General features: G+C 37.9%; 1 protein-coding gene across 7 annotated transcripts in view; it reads left to right on the forward strand.

Annotated features, from left to right (window-relative positions):
• The first annotated feature begins 1,900 nt into the window (after positions 1 to 1,900).
• The window catches only part of cnot4b (CCR4-NOT transcription complex, subunit 4b), a 25,278-nt gene continuing 4,705 nt past the window's right edge, over positions 1,901 to 22,473 (forward strand). The window contains exons 1-12 of one of the 7 annotated variants that reach the window (XM_027151703.2): positions 2,206 to 2,421; positions 2,822 to 2,932; positions 9,970 to 10,206; positions 12,396 to 12,593; positions 14,483 to 14,569; positions 14,730 to 14,831; positions 14,928 to 15,053; positions 15,151 to 15,275; positions 15,519 to 15,722; positions 16,204 to 16,258; positions 16,435 to 16,696; positions 18,381 to 18,920. In XM_027151703.2, the coding sequence (XP_027007504.2) occupies positions 10,033 to 10,206; positions 12,396 to 12,593; positions 14,483 to 14,569; positions 14,730 to 14,831; positions 14,928 to 15,053; positions 15,151 to 15,275; positions 15,519 to 15,722; positions 16,204 to 16,258; positions 16,435 to 16,696; positions 18,381 to 18,920 (1,873 nt within the window). In that variant the 5' untranslated portion in view covers positions 2,206 to 2,421; positions 2,822 to 2,932; positions 9,970 to 10,032. Of the gene's footprint in view, positions 2,016 to 2,205; positions 2,422 to 2,821; positions 2,933 to 9,969; positions 10,207 to 12,395; positions 12,594 to 14,482; positions 14,570 to 14,729; positions 14,832 to 14,927; positions 15,054 to 15,150; positions 15,276 to 15,518; positions 15,723 to 16,203; positions 16,259 to 16,434; positions 16,697 to 18,380; positions 18,921 to 22,473 lie in introns of those variants that run through there. The other 6 variants (XM_027151706.2, XM_027151707.2, XM_027151705.2 and 3 more) reach the window with 6 other exon arrangements.

Here is a 22,473-nt window from a genome sequence, read left to right on the forward strand (position 1 = left end):
GTACTACACGTGATACAGTTAATATGTGACTATATTCTGGTGTATTATGTAGCAAGCATTTATGTCAGCTTTGTTATGGCTAAAACTTTAGGTGTGTTCTTGAATTTGTTTTTAGGATATTCCTAAAATAATTCTTATGAATCAATGAAACAAAAATCAGATTGGGACAAAACAATAAGTAATATTTGTTAGATGATAACAGCATAAAATACTATCTTATTTAATTGTCTAATTCTAAAGTGGAAGAGATTAATTGACATTTAACATAACAGTGTATTTATTTCATGATTTAGTATTGAACAGGTTATCTATATATATATTGACTTGTGTGTTGGTATTTTTAGGTTATTGTTCAAAACATTGCAATCCTCATATCTATTTGAATTCCCAATGTGGGTTTCCATTTTGTAATAAAACATATTTAGATATATATTTACACCATTTGGCTGATGACCTCATCCAGAGACGTGCTTATGAAGTCTTTATTAGTGAATACATCGATTTTGGTTCATGAACTAAAAACATGTTATGAAATATGTTTGTGATGATCTGATCACCTGCACGAGCGTTATGAAAGGCCCATATAAGAGTACCACATATGATGTTGACACAATATTTTATGTTGTTGTTTTAATAAAAACTAATTATTTGCTTATCAAACCATATTGAGTGACAGTTGATGTTCATTCATTTTCTACCGCTTTATCTCAGGTGTCATCAGGCATCGAGGCAGGATACACCATGGACAGAGTGCCAACCCATCACAGGGCACACACACTCTCATTCATTCACACACTACGGACAATTTTCCAGGTATGCCAATCAACCTACCATGCATGTCTTTGGACTGGGGGAGGAAACCGGAGTACCCTGAGGAAACCCCCGAGGCACGGGGAGAACATGCAAACTCCACACATACAAGGCAGAGGTGGGAAACGAACCCCCAACCATGCAGGTGTGAGGCGAACGTGCTAACTACTAAGCCACCGTGTCCCCCACAGTTGATGTTATGACATAACAATCCCAAACATGTGCTGGTAGCCTATGACTAGCCATATGAAGACACATGACTTTGTTCATGATTATTATTGTGTGATGTGGTATTGGAGCATTAGTTCTTTCTGACAAGTCCCCCCCTAAAAAGGTTAAAATAACCAGAACCAGAATTAAGAGATTGCTCTATGAGAAGAAGATTTCAAATTTGTCCAAAACTAGGACATTTACTGCCTTACTTACTGCCATCAAAGTGGGACAGAATGTATTTTTGTCCAAAAATGCTGATATGCAAATGGTTCTATCTATCTATCTATCTATCTATCTATATATATATATATATATATATATATATATATATATATATATATATATATATATATATATATATATACAGTGGTGTAAAAAAGTGTTTGCCCTTTCATGATTTTTTTATTTGCAGGTTTGGATTTTGTTTTCTCCTCATAATAAAAACCTTAATTTACAAACTGCATGTTGTGATTACTTGTGTTATCTTTGACTAATATTTAAATTAAATATTACTTAAATATTAAATATTACACCACTGTACATATATATATATATATGTATGTTGTTGTTTTTTTGTCTAATTACAAACATACAAAATACACAACACCAGCAGTCAGCTACACGTTCCATATATGAGCTGGTGTGTTAAGTCATAATATAAACATTAAATGTGAACTAAATATTTTATATTATATTATATTATTTATTTATTCATTCATTTTTTATTTAAAAACTGACTAATTATTTATGAATGTGCTTTGAACAAAATTGTCCCTTGTAATTCTTCCAATTTAAAACAAAACTTACTCACTGTTCATGGTAAGCTCACGGATAATGTTTTAATTAACTACATTACGATAAAGAGTCGGTTCTTTGAGTCGTTCTGTGTCGAGTCGCATATATGAGCCAGGCGCTGCCGTTTCACTTGTTGTGTAGTTTTAATAATAAGTCTTCAGTGCGAACCTTTTCAGCAAATGAATCACGGGTTTTGAGTAAGTTGTTTTACTGTACTGGTTCTGTTGTGTAGAAAATGATGCTCATTACGAGAAACGAGCTTAATTTCAGGAAACAATATCAATGTCTATGTTTACTACATGAAAAGAACTACATTACCCATGAATCGTTTGAACTGACGCATGCTCAGTAAGTTATAACTCGACCCCTCCTCACTCCCTCCTCCCATTTCACGTAAGATGGAGGTTTGAAGGTGCAGCCGCTGTACATGGTTATAGAGGCTATCAAAACGCCTTGGTGTTTTCATTTAGCTAAGCGCGTAGAAGTGATTCCCAAAAAAAAAAATCCGTGGTCCCAGTTTAAAATTCCGGAGCTCAGAAAGATTCCTTAGATCACCTTCCCAACTGCTGTGAATAAATCTTGAGAAGAACAGTTTTAGACAGGGTGAGTATCCCTAAAGCTAGCTGCATTAGCTAGCAGACTGCTCGCCAGCAACCGTAGACAGAGCAACGACAAAAGTTTTAGTGTACACTTTTATGCAAGAATTTGCTGTAAACCAAACTAAACAAAACACCCCACTTATCCTGTGTGATGAACCGAGTGTTCTTCTATTTCGAACTAATTTTATTGTGCTTTTCAGAGGAATTTACTTGGCTGTATTCGGGCTTTACCGGAACAGCATACAGGCCTCGATGCTAAAATGGCTAAAATACCTACTAGTTTAACCACCTACTAATTTATTTGACTTTAGTCGTTTTTTTTAGTTTACTTCTGTTTTCTTTCTTTTTGTTCTCTTTCTTATACACGTTTTAATAATATATTCATTATTATTTTTGCTATGTAGACGTGTACTTGGCGGTGTTGCTGTACTGTCAACAATCTAGCTAGCAGGCTAACTGTCAGCTGCTACACCCGTATCAGTTAGCATTAGCTAACTCGCAACTAGCCTTCACCGGTATGTTTGACAACACAAAAAGTCCTTTATTATATTTATACGTCCTTACTCACTATTACCAATTATGTGTGATATAATAGTAGAATATTTTGTGATTGTTGTCTTCCAGCCCTTGTAATGGATAGCTTGCTAGCTAACTAGCGGGCTAACACCCCCACCCAACCTTGTCTGTAACGATAGCTTCAACACAACGCTCTTTGCTTTATCAAAATTAGAGCGGATATTAATATTTGATAGGGAGTGTGTGTGTTTTTTCATTAGTGGTTTAATTGTGAATCGCCTTTGAGCTGTTGTGCTTAGCCATCTGTCAATGTGCCTTCACGAAACGCTATAGCTTTTTGCCTGAGAAACAAATTAAATATGATTTGATTTAAAAATAAATATGATTTCAGACTTTTCAGTGTGCAGTCAAGAATAAAATACAGACACGACTTCGCAGTGTTTGCAGGTCCAGACTGTCTGTCTGTTTACCAAGGTTTGGTTGAGGCTGTCTATCTTCTTGGTTAGCTTGATTTTATTTTTATTGCTTTTCTGAGTTCTTTATCGAGGATTGACCCTGCAGCTGAATTTGTGATTGAGTTGAGTTTGGTGTCCTTCGAAAGAGTGATGAAAAACTCACAGACTGTTGATTTAGTGCCACTGTGACCGAAGACAGCCAAAGTTCTCAGTGTCAGAAAGTGTTGATAGAAAAGTGTCACACCGTTAATCTGCAATCCACCAATAAAACGTTGCTCATAGGATTGCAACGAGCTCAGAGGAGAGCTTAAAATACATTTGAGATTTGTTGATTCGCAACAGCAAAGAGAATATCTCTATAATGCCTCATTAGTCATATCAGAAAAAGACATAGATGGGGAATTACTCCTTCCAGATGTGTAGCTAGCACATTAGCATTAGAGTTTATTTGATGTTATTACAGTATGAAACTGTTTTTATTCTTACCAGTTGAGGAGCTCCAAACCTGTGCTGCGTCACTGCACACCCAGTATGGCACACTGCAGTAACTGTCTTCATTGTGCAATCTGATATGAAGAACAAGGTTTTGCACAGGCTGTTATAAAATAATTTTTTATCATCTTGGATAGTGTTACAAGTAATAATTTTAAACCACTACAAAGAGTAAAACCACACTGTTGTTGAAATATTGTTAAAATCTCAGAACTACAGCACTCCTTTGTAAGTCTCTTAAAAGGAGGACTGTGGCAAAGTTTTGTGTGTAACTCAGGATGACCGTGACTACAGTATTGAAAACGGTGGAAAAAAGGTAGTGATGCACAAAATAGTAATTTTGTTTAATCACCAGACTATCTTTAGAGGATCTTTGTGGTATAATAGGATAAAATAGCTCAGGTTATAACATCAGACAAGATTTTGTGGGGGATTTTGTCTCACATCCTGGGACGAAATGATGCTAAAAGTTCGTTCTGTCTCAACTTGGCTTAAGTATGAGTGGAATATAGAGACTCAAATGAATCCCTGTTTGTCAGGGCCTGTAAAATGCTGCCATTTTTCGCTAAACTGGAAAACTAGCAGGTGACAGGTGATTATTTATCATCTATGTACGTGGAAGATGCTCAGCTGTGATTTCAGCTGCAGTCAACAATGGAACTTAGATTTCCTCATGCAGGCAATGTGGAAAAACGTTCCACGTGGCCACAACAGAATATTGATTGACAGCAGTGTCTATAAATTTGTAAATGTAAACATTATAAACGTACATTTGTGAAAGAACCTTGTGTTAAAGCGGATATGATCAGCGAGCTCTCTGAGAGAGAAGTACGCTGATGGAGACGTATTCTAGCAGTAGGCTGATTTTAGATTTCTTTTTATATCTTTTCTTCTCGCAGATTTAATATAGTGCCCTTGGTAAAGTACTCCCCCGTGGTGGAAGTATGCATATTCATTATACAGATGGCTCTGAAATTATTGGCACTCCTGGAAAAGCTGTGTACAATGTTATTACAATGTGTTTGTGAGAGTTTAAGTGGAATCAACCTTTAATGGAAATTTATATTTATTTGTTGGACTTGCTGAATTGTATAGATCCATGGACTGTTTCAAATATCCTATTACTAATATCAATTACTGCACGATCTTTATATCCATCTAAAAGGTTATAGCTTGGCAGGGAGGGAAAGTTTAAGATGTTTAACTGATATCAGGGGAAGGCATTAGAAAGGTGCAGAAATGTCCTTAGCCCCATATGAACACATGCTGTGGCCGCTCTGGTTCTGGCTCACGGTGGATACAAGGTTAATCATCACAACAAGGATCAATTATAATGTGTGACCGTTCTCAAACAGTGCAGTTTGTAGTTGTCTAAAGGAGGCCCTTTGTATAAAAACAAGTATGCTAAGTCTTGTCATGCTTGTTTGAGTAGAGCTACTTGCGGTCTGTTGTCACTCTTGGTGTGTGTAGGTTTACTGATAATGCATAATTTGATTAGCCATTTGGTTTTTAATAGGAAGATTGAGAAATGCCCTATGTTATTTTAATTATGAAATAATGATTAAATTTACTACTATACATACTATTAAAAAATAATGCCACCTTAAATAATATTGGTATTTTTTAGTTCATTGTTAAAGAATCAGAGTGATTTGAGAGTCTTCTCACGGTGCTCAGACCATATTCATTCAGTTCACCCTGAATGAATTGCATTAAGGTCTGGTGATGTCTAGGCTTGACAAGTCTAAAGCCTTCCACTTTCCCCATGATGAAGTCTTTTGTCATAAAACCTGCTTGTCTGGGACACTATATTCTCCATTATTGTGTTGTGCTAATGTTGCACACAAAATGAGCAAAAGAACAACAACTGAAGAACTACAATGTGTAAAGGTGCAGGATTTCAGTTACTGAAAACTCTGCTGAAAAATCGAACCAGTTAATGCAGTAGCTGTTTGACCTTAGGAAACTAGATACAGATTGCACGGTAAAGCACAGAATCTTTGGTTTGTTTATTTCTGTCTTCCTATAGACTGTCCAGACAGTGCACTGCCAATCAAAGCAGACTGCTAACTTACATCATGTTATAACATGACTCTTTTGTTGTGTATGTGACATGTGGCACTTCCTCTTTGTTTACACATTAAGAAAAAATGAGAAGTTGCAGTGGCTGCAGTATTCTTTGTACACAAGCCTTTTATTTCCATTCTCCATGCATACTTAGTTAGGCTTGTCTTATTACTTGCATGTTTGCCTCTGTGTTTTGTCTGGGTTTTAGGCTCTGATGGTCTGCAGTGACTTTGTAGTTTGCATATTTGAGATATCTGCCTTTCAGAAACATGTACAGCTAACACCAAATCTCATTTCGAGTCAGCTTGACTCCACTGTGTCTCTCTGCTCCTTGTGAGATACTCATGATCACACTATTATTGAAGAATGCTGGTTCGTGCACTGGAAATGAAGTGATATGAGACTTATTCCTGAGCATAATCATGCATCCAAGAAGCAGAGGTGAGAGGAAAGACATTAAATTTTATTAGAGCATCATGTACATTAGGACTCCTACTTAGGCACAACATCCAACACTATACTGGTACAGTGAACTCAACCTCGATTCTTCATGGATATATTTCCAGTCTTTTAGACTTATCGAGCCTGTGGTGTCCGTAGTTTCAAATCTCTGCTTTTTGGCTGTAAGGCGTGTAACCTGTTGTGTTCTGACGTTGTAGCTGATTCACCTCAAGGATTGAAGTGTCCTGGATTTTGAGAGCTTTTTCTCGTAGTTGTAATCAGCGGTTATATGACTTACTGTAGCCTTCCTGTTCATTCTCCTCTGCTCTCTCTCATGAACAAGGCGTTTTTGCTGGCACAACTCCTGCTCACCGGATGGTTCTCGTTTTTCATAACCACATTTTCCGCATTCGGTTGTTTGATTTGAACATTATACAATTCAAGAGCCTTAGTTAAGCTTGACATGTGCCACTGCTTCAGTCGGCTGAATGGATGATTGCACAAATGAGCAGGTGTACAGGCATTCCTAATGATCTGTTATTCACATACATCATAAACAACAGCAAAACATTCATATTTGTTAGGTGATTTGATGCAAAATCAACCCAAATCAATTGTTCAGTTAATAATTCGCCAGCTGTTTATGATCATGTTGAGGTAAAAGCTGGTAATATGCTGTTTCAGCACCGGAGTCAGCAGTGAATGTTTGCCTGTGCTGTGAAATGTGAGTTTAAATATGTATATATTCCTATTTGAAAGAGTAAATATCTCTCATTGTGTAGCTGTTTGTTCTCAGAGCAGTTTTTATCTAATAAAAATAACATTTTCTCATGCAGGCATTCCAGATAGCAGAAGTGCTTTCTCTTGGTTTATACAGTGCATAGTCTTATCAGAAACCGTATCTGTGCCATAAAGTGTTTTCTTCCGAGACTCTGTCATCTTTGGGTAAAATATCATTTTATTCTTATACTGAGCTAGGAGAGTGTGAATGAAAACAGGTACGTGTTTGTATGGGATAATAATACATGAAACACAGTGAATGTGAAATGGTTCCAGAGTGTGTAATGATAGTGTATTATTTTTTATTTATTATAATCTTATTGTGTAAATAATGCTGAGGTGAACCGCTTATTCAGTATCAGATTGACGTGAGTAATACTTATTCGAATGAGGAATAAGATTACATTTGGATATGTTGATACTTTGCTTTGCCTAGTGAAAATCCAACATGAATGTCTTGCGCCACCATGAGCTTCGAAAACATTAAGTGCAACTTGACCCAGATTCTAGAGTCATGTTTCTAGAGCTGTACCCTAATAATCATTGTTTTCCAAATTATATTCCTCCAAATGATGTGTTGATGGTCATATAGGGCATGTTGTTCTAAAATTTCTCATCATTTCCCTGGCTAGAGAGTTACTGTCTGGGAAGGCCATAGGATATGTTTTACATCTTTTTTATACTCCCCAAATTGTTCAGTGATCCCTTGTACCCCATGAATGGAAGCAGAGTAATTTTGAAAGGGACCACTCCAATCAGGATAGAAATGTATATCGATTCTTAGTGACTTTTTCACTCTAAGGGGACAATTGGACCCAAAGCATGCCAGCAAAAATGCCTCCTGCAGAATAAGAGCCACCATTTCGTCCTTAATTTGTCACACAATTGTACAAAATGTTTCATCGTATTATCTCTGGGAAACGGTAATGGCTACGGTCAGCAGCAAGCAAAAACTGGAAAATTCAACCAAATCCTTATTGTGTGGGGTAAGGGAGCACTTTTCCTGGGGAGTTATAATCTGGAAGGCAAGTAAGTGGTGGACCAAAATGCTACACCAGCGCTAATAGAGTGTGGAACAGTGAATATAGAACACAGCGAGGGAGATCGAGCCTCAGTCTTTTCTAGCTGATTTAAAAGCTTTCATGTGTGTGTATATATGTGTATATATGACTTTTTCTCTTTTCCTGCTTTGTGCATATTCTGGCATTGATAGTTCAAAATTTCTTGTGCATGTAAACAAAAACATCTCATTGTTCTCATCCCCCTTAGTTATCTTACTAATTTATTTTGAAAAGCGTACACTCTTTTTCTCACATGCTGCTGTTGCAACACGATCAAGGTCAGTAAACTTTATTCCTGTTTGCTAAAGTCAAGCGATTAAAGAATGGTTTTGTTTTGGACTCAATTCTGCTTTGCGTTACGTTTAACAGTAAAAATCTTTCTATACATTTACATGCGTGTATCTGTGGCAAGTTTGTTTCATTTATAAGAGGTTGTCTTGGAGGCTTGAATCTTGGGATGTGAAATCATGGACATCTGAATGGGGTAAAAACCCCAACCCTAGTCAGTGTTGCTAATTCCATTCAGGCATGTTCTGGACATGGTGTGTTTGAGCCATTGACTGCTTGGGACCTTGTTGGCTGAAGGAAGCACTGATGACCCTACATGTATCGTGGCAGGGTGAGGGGAGGAGCTGTAATCGTCTTTCCCAGCTCTCAATCTTTGCTGACCTTTTAAAGAGACCAGAGGCGCTGCCACTGGCTTCAACAGCTGGTGTGCATTTGATATTTTTAGCTGCCTTTTCTCTGTCCCGCCTCCACTCATTCTCTTCGTCCTGCTGTCACACTAGCGCACCTTACACTGATTATAGCAAAGTGTAGTAAATGCACATATTATGCTGGAGGAGGCAATGATGAGTAGGTCCAAATGTCATGTTGATATGCCAGTCAAAGTGACCTGGAGTCTGTCAGACAGCTTATTTATCAGCACTTTGGCGAGGCTGTGTCAGTGTTATTGCTAATACAGGAAGCAGTCTGACTAAGAGAAACCTCTTCACTGGCTAATTGTGCTTGCCATGTTCTGTACTAAACGGTGGTTTTGTTGTTTCTCTGAAATGGCATTTTCAAAACGTGAAATGACTGCTGTCGTTAGGAGGTGATGTTGGAGCTAATGTAAATACGGTTAGCTAAAATAAAAACCAGAAAGTAACCTTTTTATTCAATCAGCACTAAAGCTGGCTCTCAGAAAATCTGTCCCCAAAAGGCACAGGCTGAAACAATTCATTAATGAGGCTTATTAACTCCAAAGATTACATTTCATTGTAGGATGAAGTAGTTAGGCAGCGCTAGGTCCAGGTCTTCACAAGTTGTCTTTGAGAAAGAGACTATAGCAAAAGAAATTCAATAATGTCAGTTGAAGAGTGATGAATGTCATGGGGCTGTAATTAGACCAACCTCATCAAACACCAAAACGAGATTTAGAACCAAGGACACAAATTAACAAAAATTTGTTAAACTTGAGGATCTGTGTATTGTGGGTGAATGTAGGCCTGAATCTTAGTTTTGACCACAGAAAAACAATTGTAGACCTCATGAGTAATGTCTCCTACACGCATTGTAATCGTGCTTGTTTGAAGCTTTCAGAAAATACAAATGAATTCAAATTAACAACCATTTTAGTTCAGAGCCTCATGTCATTACATCATTAGTGTATTGTGTTTATCGGGTCATCTCAATAATTCTTTCTGTTAACGGTAATGTAATGCTTTTCATCTTGCTTCTTGCATTTGTCTTTCTCTTCAGTGTCCCACTCGGTTTTTCCTCTGCAGTGAAACACCCCCGCTGCTTGCCACATCGTGCCATAGGATGTCCCGTAGCCCTGAGGTGAAAGACGATCCAATGGAGTGCCCTCTCTGCATGGAGCCCCTGGAGATCGATGACGTTAACTTCTTTCCTTGCACCTGCGGCTACCAAATCTGCCGTTTCTGCTGGCACCGCATCCGCACAGACGAAAACGGCCTCTGTCCTGCTTGCAGGAAGGTACGGCTCCTTGTTAACTTAGAGTTTGGAGGGCCTTCTCCCAACAGGGTTAAAATTAGGAAGCTTGATTGTAGCTCAAAAAAAAAAATCTTTATTAGTGGGGAGAAATGGCTAATTATGCTGTCTAAATTGGAGGCAGGATGGAATGTGGTGCATTTTTATATATATATATATATATATAAAGCTATAGCTTTTAGATATAGATTTATTTATTTATTTATTTATTTTGCCTTAATAAAGCCTTAATATTTATCTAGCATCAGGAACTCCATAAATGTTTTCTGTATATCACTTTTTAGGGAAGATCTCTCCGTAAGAGGGTTTTCTGTATATAGCACTTTTTAGGGAAGCGCTCCACAGGGGTTGGTCTAGAAAAGTGTTCTCTGATAGGTGGTATGTAGATTTCTGATAGCTGGTATATAGATTTGTTTGTGCTCTGTTGCCTCGGGCTTACAGTGATTGCGTTGCAGTAATACCTTGCAAGGTTTGGTTCCAGAACCCATCGCAGGAGGAATCGCAAATGTTTGGTACAAGTCACTAAAAATGCTTATTTCTGGAGTCTAACCCTCTAAATATGACCCAAAACATGCTCCCAAAGCACTTTAATTTCATTTAAAAGTTAGCTTAATACATTACCCTTAAAAAAATGGTTGACGTAAAAATAGAGAACAGTATCGGCTATTTGCCACACATTTACAGTATGGTATACTAATGTTACCCTACAGTATACTAACTCATTGGCTGCCATTTTCTTTTGCACTCACAAAGTTAAAAACAACAGGGTTTTTCAAGGATTTCGCAAATTTCACAGATGTGTGAAAAATCGCGAATGCAAATTAGTTAGGTTCAATGGAAAATTTTGCGAATCCTGAAATGCGAATGCATGAGAGATTACTGTATTTCATTGCTCTGAAGCTCTCTAGGAAAAGGTTGCAAGAAAACCAGAGTTCCAACATTCTCTCTGCAAAAATCCAGCAATTATCAAATGATGTTCCCAGAGTGTCTACATGTTAAAATCTCAATTTATTCTGAACATAAGGTTTTTCTAGACCAAGCTGTCGGCAACCCGCGGCTCCGGAGCCGCAGGTTTCTCTTTCATCCCTCTGCTGCGGCTCCCTGTAGATTTGGAAAATAAATATTTCATTTAAATTTATTTTATTTTAGTTAGTTTTTAAAAAAAATGTAATTCTAAATTCTAAGGTTATGATGCTTTTGTAACATTAAAATAAACCGTGTTTAATTTTTTGTCGCTCAAAATATGCGTCATCACTGCCGACTTGCGAAATCCGACACACAGAAGCGGACGCAGGTTTGGTTTGCTGCAGCCGGCAAGTTAAAATTTTGATGTCATGCAGGGCTGACAAGTTTCACACATTGAGAGTGACAGTCACACATTTCGGTCTTTTCTCACGCTCTCCTGCCACACATCGTATTTCTCACGCAGAAAAACGTTTTGACAATCATATATTTAATATGTCGCAGCACCCAAAATGTATCAGTCCGCACTGCTATCTATATGGAACAGGGCAGGAATCAAGCGCGTCTCAGTTCTTAGTCGAGCCTGACACTTATCAGCCAATCAAAAAAGATGCTACACAATAGCCAATCAGACTATAGCACTATCTGCGTAAGATTTAACGCAACAACCAATAAAAACAATTGGGGTTGCGGGGGGGGTTGGAGATGTCACGCTTGCCTGTCTTTGAAACTTGAGAGCCGAAGAGGACTCAATTAGACATTGAACATTTTATTTGAAAGTAACCTTCAACCCAGCATCTTTTTTGTTAAGGTTAGTTCAAACAGTTCAAAATATTTTTGTTTCCCCGCAGAAATAAAATTTCGTTTACTCGGTAGCAGGTCATTGATTTCATAAATGCAACACACTACAGTTTTTTCTATACTTTCCATAAAGGTAAAAAATTATATATGCAGTGTTATCTACATTTTAGATGTCAAATGGGTTTTGTGGCTCCCCGTGTTTTTTTTTTCTGTGGGAAACGGGTCCGAATGGCTCTTTGAGTGTTTAAGGTTGCCGACCTCTGGTCTAGAGAATAGTTGGACACCAAACTTTGAGCTTTTTACCAGTTAGTGAAGTGATGTAATCATTCTATTATTCTATACAAATAAAGTGCAGTCAGATTGAATGCTGTTGGTTAAGTGAGTGTAACTGTGTGTTCCTCGTGCTCTAGCCCTATCCAGAAGACCCAGCTGTATACAAACCCCTGTCTCAGGAAGAGCTGCAGAGGATAAAGAACGAGAAAAAGCAGAAGCAGAATGAGCGCAAGCAGAAGATCACAGAGAACCGCAAACACCTAGCCAGTGTGCGTGTTGTCCAGAGGAACTTGGTGTTTGTTGTGGGGCTTTCGCAGAGGCTTGCTGACCCAGAGGTGATTTTATTTATTTGTTTTGTTTTGTTTTTTTTCTCTCTCTCTCACACACACACACACACACACACACACACACACACACACACACACACACACACACACACACCACATCTAATCTAGGAAAATAAGCTATACATTTTTATGTAAAAAGTGTTGTTTAGAGACATAACAGTGGATAATGCAAGTTTTAAGCAATCTTTATAAAAATGACCTTAGTCATCATCCACTTCAACAAAGCTTTGTTACACGCCGTGTTAATAATTGCTATCTGAATTATTTGCAATACAATGTATAGTATTTTAATAATACTGGGTTTTTTTGTTGTTGTTTTTTTTTTTTTGTAATTATATTTGGACAGAGGAATTAATATAGTGGATTTCCTGTTGCTGCTTTAGCCACTTGTCTTTGAGCAGGGTTATGTTTGTGAAATTTGAATATTTATCACTCAGTTGCTGGGAGAGATTTTAGCAAGAGCCTTCTTGGAGATAGATTTATAGAGATTTGTCATATATTTCATAACAAGAACATTTTGTAGCTTCACTCAGCCTCCGCTGTCAGTCTGCTTCATGCCCACGGAACACATCTCCCCCCCCCTTCTCTCTTTCTTACTCTCTCTTGCATGTTCTTTCATTCTGTCTCCCGATTGTCATCACCACTGACATCATGCACCATGAATAGCTTCCAGCACACAGAACAAATTATGCAGAGTGAGAAATGGAAGGGCAGAGTGCGAACATGTCTGCTTGTATGTAGACTGTCTGAATGAGATTAAGAGCTTGGAAAGAATTCAGACCAGAGCAATGTTTTTGTGGTTTTGTAGTTTAGCCTTAAAACTGCACTGTGCATTTCTGCTTGAAAAAGCTCGACACATTTTACTCAGACCTCAGCGCAAAACCCCTCAAAGCAAATACAGCAAAAAAAAAAAAATGCCCTGCTGCCTAAGAAAGCACAGAAGAGATATAAAAACTGATGGGTTCATATGCTAATGTGTCTTGACTGATAACACGTCCCAAACAAAAGCTGTCTTCCCCCCAAACAGAATATTTTTATGCACTGGCTTATAAATTCAGATACATTCTTGGCTCTCTGAAGCTACAGCAGTATGTATTCTCCATATGAAAGAAGTACATTTTATTTTACTTTTAATTACATTTCCAGTTCTATCTTCACTTTCATTTGCAATTTTAGAGTTAACCTAATGTTTTTTTTTATTATTTGAGTTTTGCTTTCTTGTTGTGTCAATTTTGTTGTTTTCTTCACATTTTGAGATGTTTGGTGGTGGAGTTGGTAAAGAAGGGATCAGCTTTGAGTGAACAAGAGCCACAAAGAAACATCCTCAACAACAAGGTTCCTCCAGTGTTCATAAAATGACACTCAAACACAAGGGACCTCTAATAGAATCGATACCTCCAGAGCTCACCCAGTGGTTTTGTTTCTTGTAGTGCTTCAGTGTTTATTTTATTCTCCACACAGAAAAGGACTACAGCCCCTCCTTCTTTTCACACAATGTCTAGGCTGTGCTTTTGTTATGTATGTGAAGCCAGCAACCGCATCGTTTTCAGAAAACACTCCGAAACGTGCTAATAGGTTGCATGTAAATGAGTTCGCAGATGCCTACAATTGGCTAGCATCATGCTAATTGATGGGCCAGTGCATGAACATCTCTCCCACCCAGAGAGGATTTGTTTCTTGATTTCCCAACGTGGATGCCTCTGGCATCCGTGTCATCAGGTTTTGAACTTGGATATGCCTGACAATATGGCAAATAATTTTGTCGTTTTTTTGGTGTGTCGCTTGAGGGTCAGCTCAGTTTAGACTCCCATTTAAGACTTTATTTTTTTGTTTCTGCCAAACTGTGTAAACTAGCATGATTTCTTCACATCCCACAGGTCTTAAAGAGGCCGGAATATTTTGGGAAGTTTGGGAAGATCCATAAAGTGGTCATCAACAACAGCACCTCATATGCTGGCTCACAGGTGATCATTACTGTTGTTTATTCTCAAGCTAAATAAATCAAATGAGTGCCAGTGATCTTTTATGGCAGGATTAATTTCTCATTTTATGTTATAAAAGCAGTTTCCTCCAAACTGAATAACTTGCTGATTTTGCCATTTTATTTTGCCCCATCTCCTTCAGGGTCCTAGCGCTAGTGCCTATGTCACTTATATTCGGTCAGAAGATGCCCTTAGAGCTATACAATGCGTCAACAACGTAGTAGTAGACGGCAGAACTCTTAAGGTAACAAATTACATAATGCTACTTGGTGATTTATATCATTAAAAGTCTAGTTTTATTAGATTGTTCTAAGAAACTGACCTGTCATTTACAATGCAGGCATCTTTAGGTACAACAAAGTACTGCAGTTACTTTCTAAAAAGCATGCAGTGTCCCAAACCAGACTGCATGTATCTACATGAGCTAGGTGACGAGGCAGCCAGTTTCACAAAAGAGGAGATGCAGGTAATGTTTGTACCTTTTTTTTTTTTTTTTTTTTTTTTAAACCTCTGGATTTTTAAAAAGAAACTCAAATCTAAAGTGGACTGTTTGTTAATTACAGGCAGGAAAGCATCAAGAATACGAACAGAAACTTTTACAAGAGCTCTACAAAATGAACCCGAATTTCCTACAGACATCCACTGGGACTGGGGAAAAGACAAAAAGCAAATCAGGCTCTGTACAGAGGTTTGAGCTAGTTATTTGATCTAGATCATCTATCTTAACAGCAGAGTACTGTTAGAATATACAAGATACTGTTTGTGTATTAATCCCTAAAGGTTTTTCTTTTAAGCTCAGTTTAACAGTACTGATTGGTAGAATGATGTTCGGTACAGTTAGTGTGGTTTTGTCCACATTTATTTTTCAATTGTCTTTCATCTACTTCCTAACATACCAGTTCTCATGCCATTTCTCTGTTTTGGTCCATAGTTCCAATAATATCAATAAAGATGCCTGGCCATCGTTACAGCCCATGGGAAAGACACCCAATGGGCTTCCAGAACTCCGCAAGAGCCCGCCTCTGGATGGAGGCTCAGACTGTGAACACTTGACTCCTGACGGGACAGAATCTGAGCTTGGCCTCGGACCTCTCCCAGCCCTCTCGCCTTTCTCTTCAAACTGTGAACCTGCCAGGTACTAAAATGGCATTTACATAACACAAATGCAATTAGTATGATCCCAAACAGATTTTATGCAAATTTTCCAACTGACTGCATAAATCTGCTTGAATTATTTCTGTATAGCCTGATATTTGTGTTGAAAATAGCTACATTTATTTACTGCATAAATTAACAACTACTCTTCGAGTTTGAATTTACTCAGATATCACTGTGAAAGAGCTACATGCATATCTGTGTGGAAAGTTTTATGAATTTTTACATTTGCATAATTTTTTGCAACTAGTCAAAATAGCTTTGGTTAAATTGATTAATGTGTAGGTTCATGTGTTCACATATATAATGGAAATTGTGATTTTGATTTAAATGTAAGCATGATAGTTGTACCCTGTTGCTTTAGGTAGTGAGATTAGGAAGCTCACTTCAGATATGCACCTTTTCAGGCATTACACCGAATCCATGCTTCAGTCAATCATGTTAATCATGTCTCTCTATAGTCCTAGTGATAAGCCAACAGAAGCCATCAGTATAGGAAACGGAGAAACACCACAGGTAATTATAAGAAGTACCCAGTTTTCTTTTTTTTTTAATGTGACAGAATTAGAGATTTTGTATATCTAGACTTTCCAGTGTATGGTGCCTTTTTTTTTTTTAAAAAGCTTCTTTTGGTTCCTCATTTCCTTCCTGTGTAAGTTCAGTCAGTATTGAAACAATTTCTCTTCACCCAGATCCCCAGCAGTGACTCGCCATCGCCACCTCCAGGTCTGTCCAAGCCGTGTCTGGTGATGCCTGCAAACGTAGCTGGTTTAACAGTGCGGTCACCCTTTGAAGGGGCAGGCACAGAGTCGCAGTCACTATTCTCTGACAACAGCAACTTCAGACATCCAAACCCAATCCCCAGTAGCAGCAGTGTTCCTGGTTTCCCAAGCTCCACACAGAACAATACAGACTGGCCCACCGCTCCTGAACCACAGAGCCTGTTTACATCAGGTTAGCTTGACACTCCCCATCACATCTCATCTTGTTTTATTCTAAGCACAAATAAATGCATGTATGTACACCGGTATGTACTGTATATGTGCTCCAAGAAAAAGAAATTGGTTTCTGACTGTCTCATGTTTTGTAAACAAGAATTAAAAATCCCATTGAGAGTAGGGTTGGGTATCACAGGAAATTTTACGATTCCGGTTCCAGAGTCTGCCTTACGATTCCCGGTTCTGATTCCGATTCCAAAATTAAAGAAATGTGAAAAATAATGCACAATACTTAAACAATTCTATTTGTGTTTATTAATCACTCTTTAAATATTTTAAACAGAGCATTTCAACTCATATCAATTTAAATTTAAGGCCATCCTTAAAAATATTCTTGTTTGCCGTAACCCGACCAACACAAATTATTATAAATTTTTTTTGCTTTAAGTCCCGACCGACTTGTCGGTTGTAAATTTGCGTTAAGATTGACCTTTTTTTTTTTTTACTCTTTAGTAAACAAAATGTTCAAAGTCATACGAGTTCGGGCAGGATAATACATCTAAAAAATTAATTAAAACAGCTCGACACCGTTTTAACTTAGCACAAAGTTCAGGAAAAACTGTGCCCAGCATCAAAATAAGGTTTGCAATGATGCGCCTGAAGGCACGGGTTGAAGACCCAGTCAGTGAAGTCACGATATGCTAATTTGTTTAAAGTCATACCTACGTAATCACCATCACCAAAATTGTAACATTGAAACTTGGATTTTTTTTTTTTTTATTACTTTTACTGCAAACCAAAATATTTTTAAGGATGGCCTAAATCCAACATCAAATTTAACATCCAGAATTACAACTTAGCAAAACAGCAATTTTTCTGGAGAAAAATTAACATGTCCGCTGTTTCTGGGAGAAGACGAAACCTTTCCTGGCTTATTGTATCTCCAGCTTTGGAGAATCCCTCTCAGAGGGGTAGATTTGCTTCATTGTTGTAGCTTTGGAAATGAATCCACACTTTAGATTTTTTTTTAGACACGTTAAACACAAAAAAAACCACATGCAAGCTGCATTAATTTGGTTGCGTGACTGTAAACAGTGTAAATAATTTATATTCATGAGGTAAGACATGGCTATTTAAAGTGACCGCTCCCAGCGCTTTGCCCATCGCATCGGAGCCGCATTTGGAATCGAAACTTAAAAATTCCACACGGTTCCGGTTCCTGTGAAAAAACACGGTTCCCAACTCGAATTGAGACTGAATGTATGAATGAATGACACACAAATGCATACATACATACATATATACATACATACATACACACCACACATCCCTGTCAATCATTTTGCACACCCACAGCACTTAATGGGCAGGATGTGAAAATATGCAAATGAAAGCAAGACTGCATGTATTTATTGTGGTGGTCTTTTCCTGCCTGCCCGATTTAGCTACTAGTGTGTACAATAACAATGACTTTACAAGGAAAGTCGTTGATTAGCCAAGTGGCATGAGGTTTGTCTTGTTGCAACGTTAAGGAAAGAAATTGCTTCTTATTTAGTGTTTTCATGGTAGTTCAACCGGTTCTGTATTAATAGGTTTACTTGGTATTAGCAAGTAGTGCCTTGTCAATAAATCTCTTAAATGATGAATTTAAGATCTCTTCGAATGCTTTAGTAATTAAATTTGTTGTTTTTCTTTGGCAGATACCATACCAGTCTCATCCTCCACAGACTGGCAAGCGGCCTTCGGATTCGGCTCGTCAAATAAGCAGCAGGAGGACGACCTTGGCTTTGACCCGTTCGACATCACAAGCAAGGCACTTGCTGACCTCATTGAGAAGGAGCTTTCAGTACAGGACAAATCTTCATTGCCCATGAGCCATATGACCCCAGCACCAGGTTTCCCTCCTTATATCCCCAGTTTGCTTCACAGTGCCAAGGGCCCAATGCTGCCTCCTCCTGCCTCATCCACACACCTTCCCCCGAACTGTGGGCTGGCCCCGCAAGCCTTTTCCCACCATCTCCAACAGCCCCAGCTCTCCCAGCGCCTTAGCTATGGCCCCTTCAGCTTGCCTGGACACACACAAACACTAGCATCTCGCCACAGCTGGCTGACGACAGCACGTGCCAACTTGCCACACCTAAACCACACCACACAACATAGCAACAGCTTCATGGACTTGAGTTTGCCACCTCAACAACAGCAGCAGCATAGTACAGGTCTAGGAGGAATCCCAATTACAGGTGAGGTATAAAGGCCTATCTCAGGCTTTTGGAATGTACTGTTTCCAGCATGCAAATACTAAGCAAGATAATGTGCTAATAAAGATTAATAAAGGCCTAACTCTGTTTAACATCAGGTAGTATACATAATAGGGATTACTGTTCAAAGTAAGCACTAATCCACAAGGAGGCACTGTAATGCTGTGATGGAAGCAGTTTATAAAAAGCCGTCAAGAACATTCGGGTTCACGTGTGTGACGTGCGTGTTTGCAACCAATTCTCAGAATTTTAAGGATTTTTTTCCAGAAGTGGAAGAAGTGAAGTCTTTCATATTATTGGGCTACACTGATTAGCCAGACATAAATCTATATTAAAGGTTTTATGTCTTTATTTAAGAAAGGCGTGTTTTTATCTAATCGTCATATAAATAATTGACAAAATACGGTTGTGCTGGTTTAGCAACTCTCCCACAGAAAAGATAAAATTACCTGCTAGATCATTTTTCTAGACAAATAATCATGTGTATTTGTGCTGCTTTTATTTAAACCCATCATTTACTGGATCTACTAATCCTAGGATTTACTGATCTTACATATTTTTAATATTTCTAATGGATCGAAAGAGCTTGAGCAGCTTTGCTACAGAAGTAATGATTCTGAGCATTTTTATAACTAGCTTGTATGTGTATACACTTCTGTGGCAATTCAAAGACCTTTGTTTAATTTCATACAAGGTCACTTGCAAGCGCCTGTGTGACTGATCCATTGTAGGGATGATGGAAATGCATCTGCTTAAGACGTCCTTGATTATGTTTACACCCAGTCGACATCTGAGCTCTGCTCATCCCTGTCAATCAAAAGATGATTCATTATTAAAATAAAAAGAAATTACCATAACCATACCACAGCCCAGTTAGCTTTCAGGGATTCTCTTAATCTGACTCTTTCCAGCCTGAAATCATACCAGCTCATGAACGTTGGTTAAATATTTTCATATCTGTAATATGTTCCACACAATCACTCATTGGACAATTTAATCTGAAAAAAAGTTTCATGTGTTCTGCATTCTCCAGATTATTTTCTACGTAGCATAGCTATAAAGAGTTGATCTATATGATTAAGGAGTGTGTATAATCTGAGTATGAACCTCGTGCTTGTTCTGAATATTTATTGCAGATGTCACACTACATGATTCTTATAGGGGCTTTCTGTTTATCTCCTTCTGCCATTCAGAGAAAGGGTCATGGCTGAGTTTCTTTTCATCAGTTTTTAAGGTTCAGCTATCGAGCCTGTAATAGAAACAGGGCATCCAACACAAAAAAAAGGGGGGGAAAAAGGACTTTAATGTCTCTGTCATTGTTGCTTTGCCCACATGAGCTTACTGCTAGAATATGGTCTTAAGAGTAGCTGCTGCAACTCTGGCCCACGGCTCTCAAGGCTTCAGTTCTAAAAGCTTTCTGAACAAACGTTATTAGTCATTGTTTTCTTAGTTCCTAGAAATGTTCGTTTTTTTTGATTTGGGATGTAATTATCGCAAATCTGTCGTTAACTTGCATTTGAACTGCCATAAAAATAGTCTTGAGTATTTCATTAAAATTGCAAGTCTTCTGCAGAAACAATGAAAGAGACCACAGTGTCCATTTTCTTCATATCATGAGCTAAACATACAGCTTGTAGCACTCGACAGCACATCAGAGATCGCAACAAACCCGGGTGGAATTTTTTGGACTATATTAATTGCATTTTAAAACACTAAATAATTCAGTCTTTCTAAATAATTGATCATATAATGTGCTAGTTAATAAATAATAAAGAATTAAAATTGGAGCACAAATAAGCCGATAGATATTTATAGCCGACAGTATTTCACTGAAGCCAGAATCTCCATCTGTCCTACCTTTTCCAATCCCCGAATAATCTGTATCCCCAGAACACTTGGGAAAGCAATTCCATATGCGTGCTATTGACTTTGTTCTCTTAAGCAGTGCTTGTCTTCCCTTTCACTGTAGAACCAAGGTAACTTGCATTAAACATTCTAAGGCTGCTCGCAGTAGATTCAAGATAAAATAGGCTTCTGATGTTCAGAGCTTTTAAAAGGAACACATGAAACCTTGCTTTCTTTTTCTCATTTAGAAGACCCTTTAAAATTAGCAACAAAAATATTTTGAAATGTATTTTTTAAAAGAAGGCGAAGTCGAAGTTTAGCCATTTGAGAATTTGAACATGTATAAAATCATGCAAGTTTAATAATAATGTCTAAACAAGAAAGTAAGACAGGCTCCCTGTTCTCTCCACCATAACATTGATGAATGGTGTGCTATAGTTATTAGGGAGGAAGTGGATTGTTTTATTAACACTGACATGCCTTTCCTGAGCCAGCAATAAAGACAAACTTCACGTTTTCCTTATGCTCGAGAAGACTCGTAGTAGAGCCTAAGCACAGCGGCCTTTTTATTCTGCTTAAAATACAGCCGGTTCTCATACTGTTAGGAAGAACAAATGATACTGTTTCTTGATACGGTTCTAAAAGCCTTTCACGTTGCTTAGGCACATGTAAAGGTCACCTAGTTGGTAACAGTAATAGTGTTAGTTGAAGGTCCTGACGAAAAAACAATTGTGTATATCGACAATGCTGCCTGAGGCATGGAAAATTAAATTACACATCCAGTGAAGCTCGTAGCGATCCAGTTCATTGATGTCAGCACAAGCTAAATTGTAGAAATCAAGGATGTGCAACATAAGCAAAATTGACGCTTATGTCGGCAAGTGGTCTATTTAGGAAAGCGGTGTTATTGGAAGAAAACTTCAGGACATGCTGCTCAATTTCCATAGATGCACTTTGCTGAGTTTTATATTAAATTGTATTTTCAAGTCCGTCTCTCCATGGATTACCGCAGACCTAATAGAAACGTGTGGATGTGTTCTTGATTCCCTTAGCACCTTGTTTTTGAAATTGAACCTTTTCTCGTCTTTATTCAAGCACTAACCGCTAGTGTCACAATTTGATTCCCAGTTATAGTTTTGCTTAAGGGAGATGGTTCTAAGAGTTTGATTAATGGAATTTAATTCAGTTACTTTTTATTTCACTGGGACAGTTAACACACACATTCTCCATTCTCCCAAAGCAGCTTTACAGAAATCAGTATGTAGATTTGTTTACCATTTTGATTAAGAAAAAGCATGAAAACTTGAGGATTGGGAATCTATCCTGCATTGTAAGAGCAGAGTGGGTTTAGAAATCATTTTTTTATATATATATACCAGTAGTAGGTGTTTTAAAAGAGTACAATGAGCACTGGACAGTCTTCATGATTACAGTAGCAGCTTTATATACTTATAATATTGAAGTGAAATATTTGCTGAAGCCTCAACAAACTGTATATGGGACATGCAGTTGTTTAGGGCTCTCTGGCTACTAATTGTGCCTCACCAATGCCACTTGTTTCGTCATATTTACATCATGTTACTGTAAAAGTGTATCTCTTCCTTTGTGTACGTGAACACACATAAAGGTTTTAAAGAATATTCCATTCATTTCCTCATTACTGTCCTTTGCTTGCCCCCTTTTCTCTTTT

This window comes from Tachysurus fulvidraco, chromosome 19, assembly GCF_022655615.1.
Source record: "Tachysurus fulvidraco isolate hzauxx_2018 chromosome 19, HZAU_PFXX_2.0, whole genome shotgun sequence".
Taxonomy (NCBI): domain Eukaryota; kingdom Metazoa; phylum Chordata; class Actinopteri; order Siluriformes; family Bagridae; genus Tachysurus; species Tachysurus fulvidraco.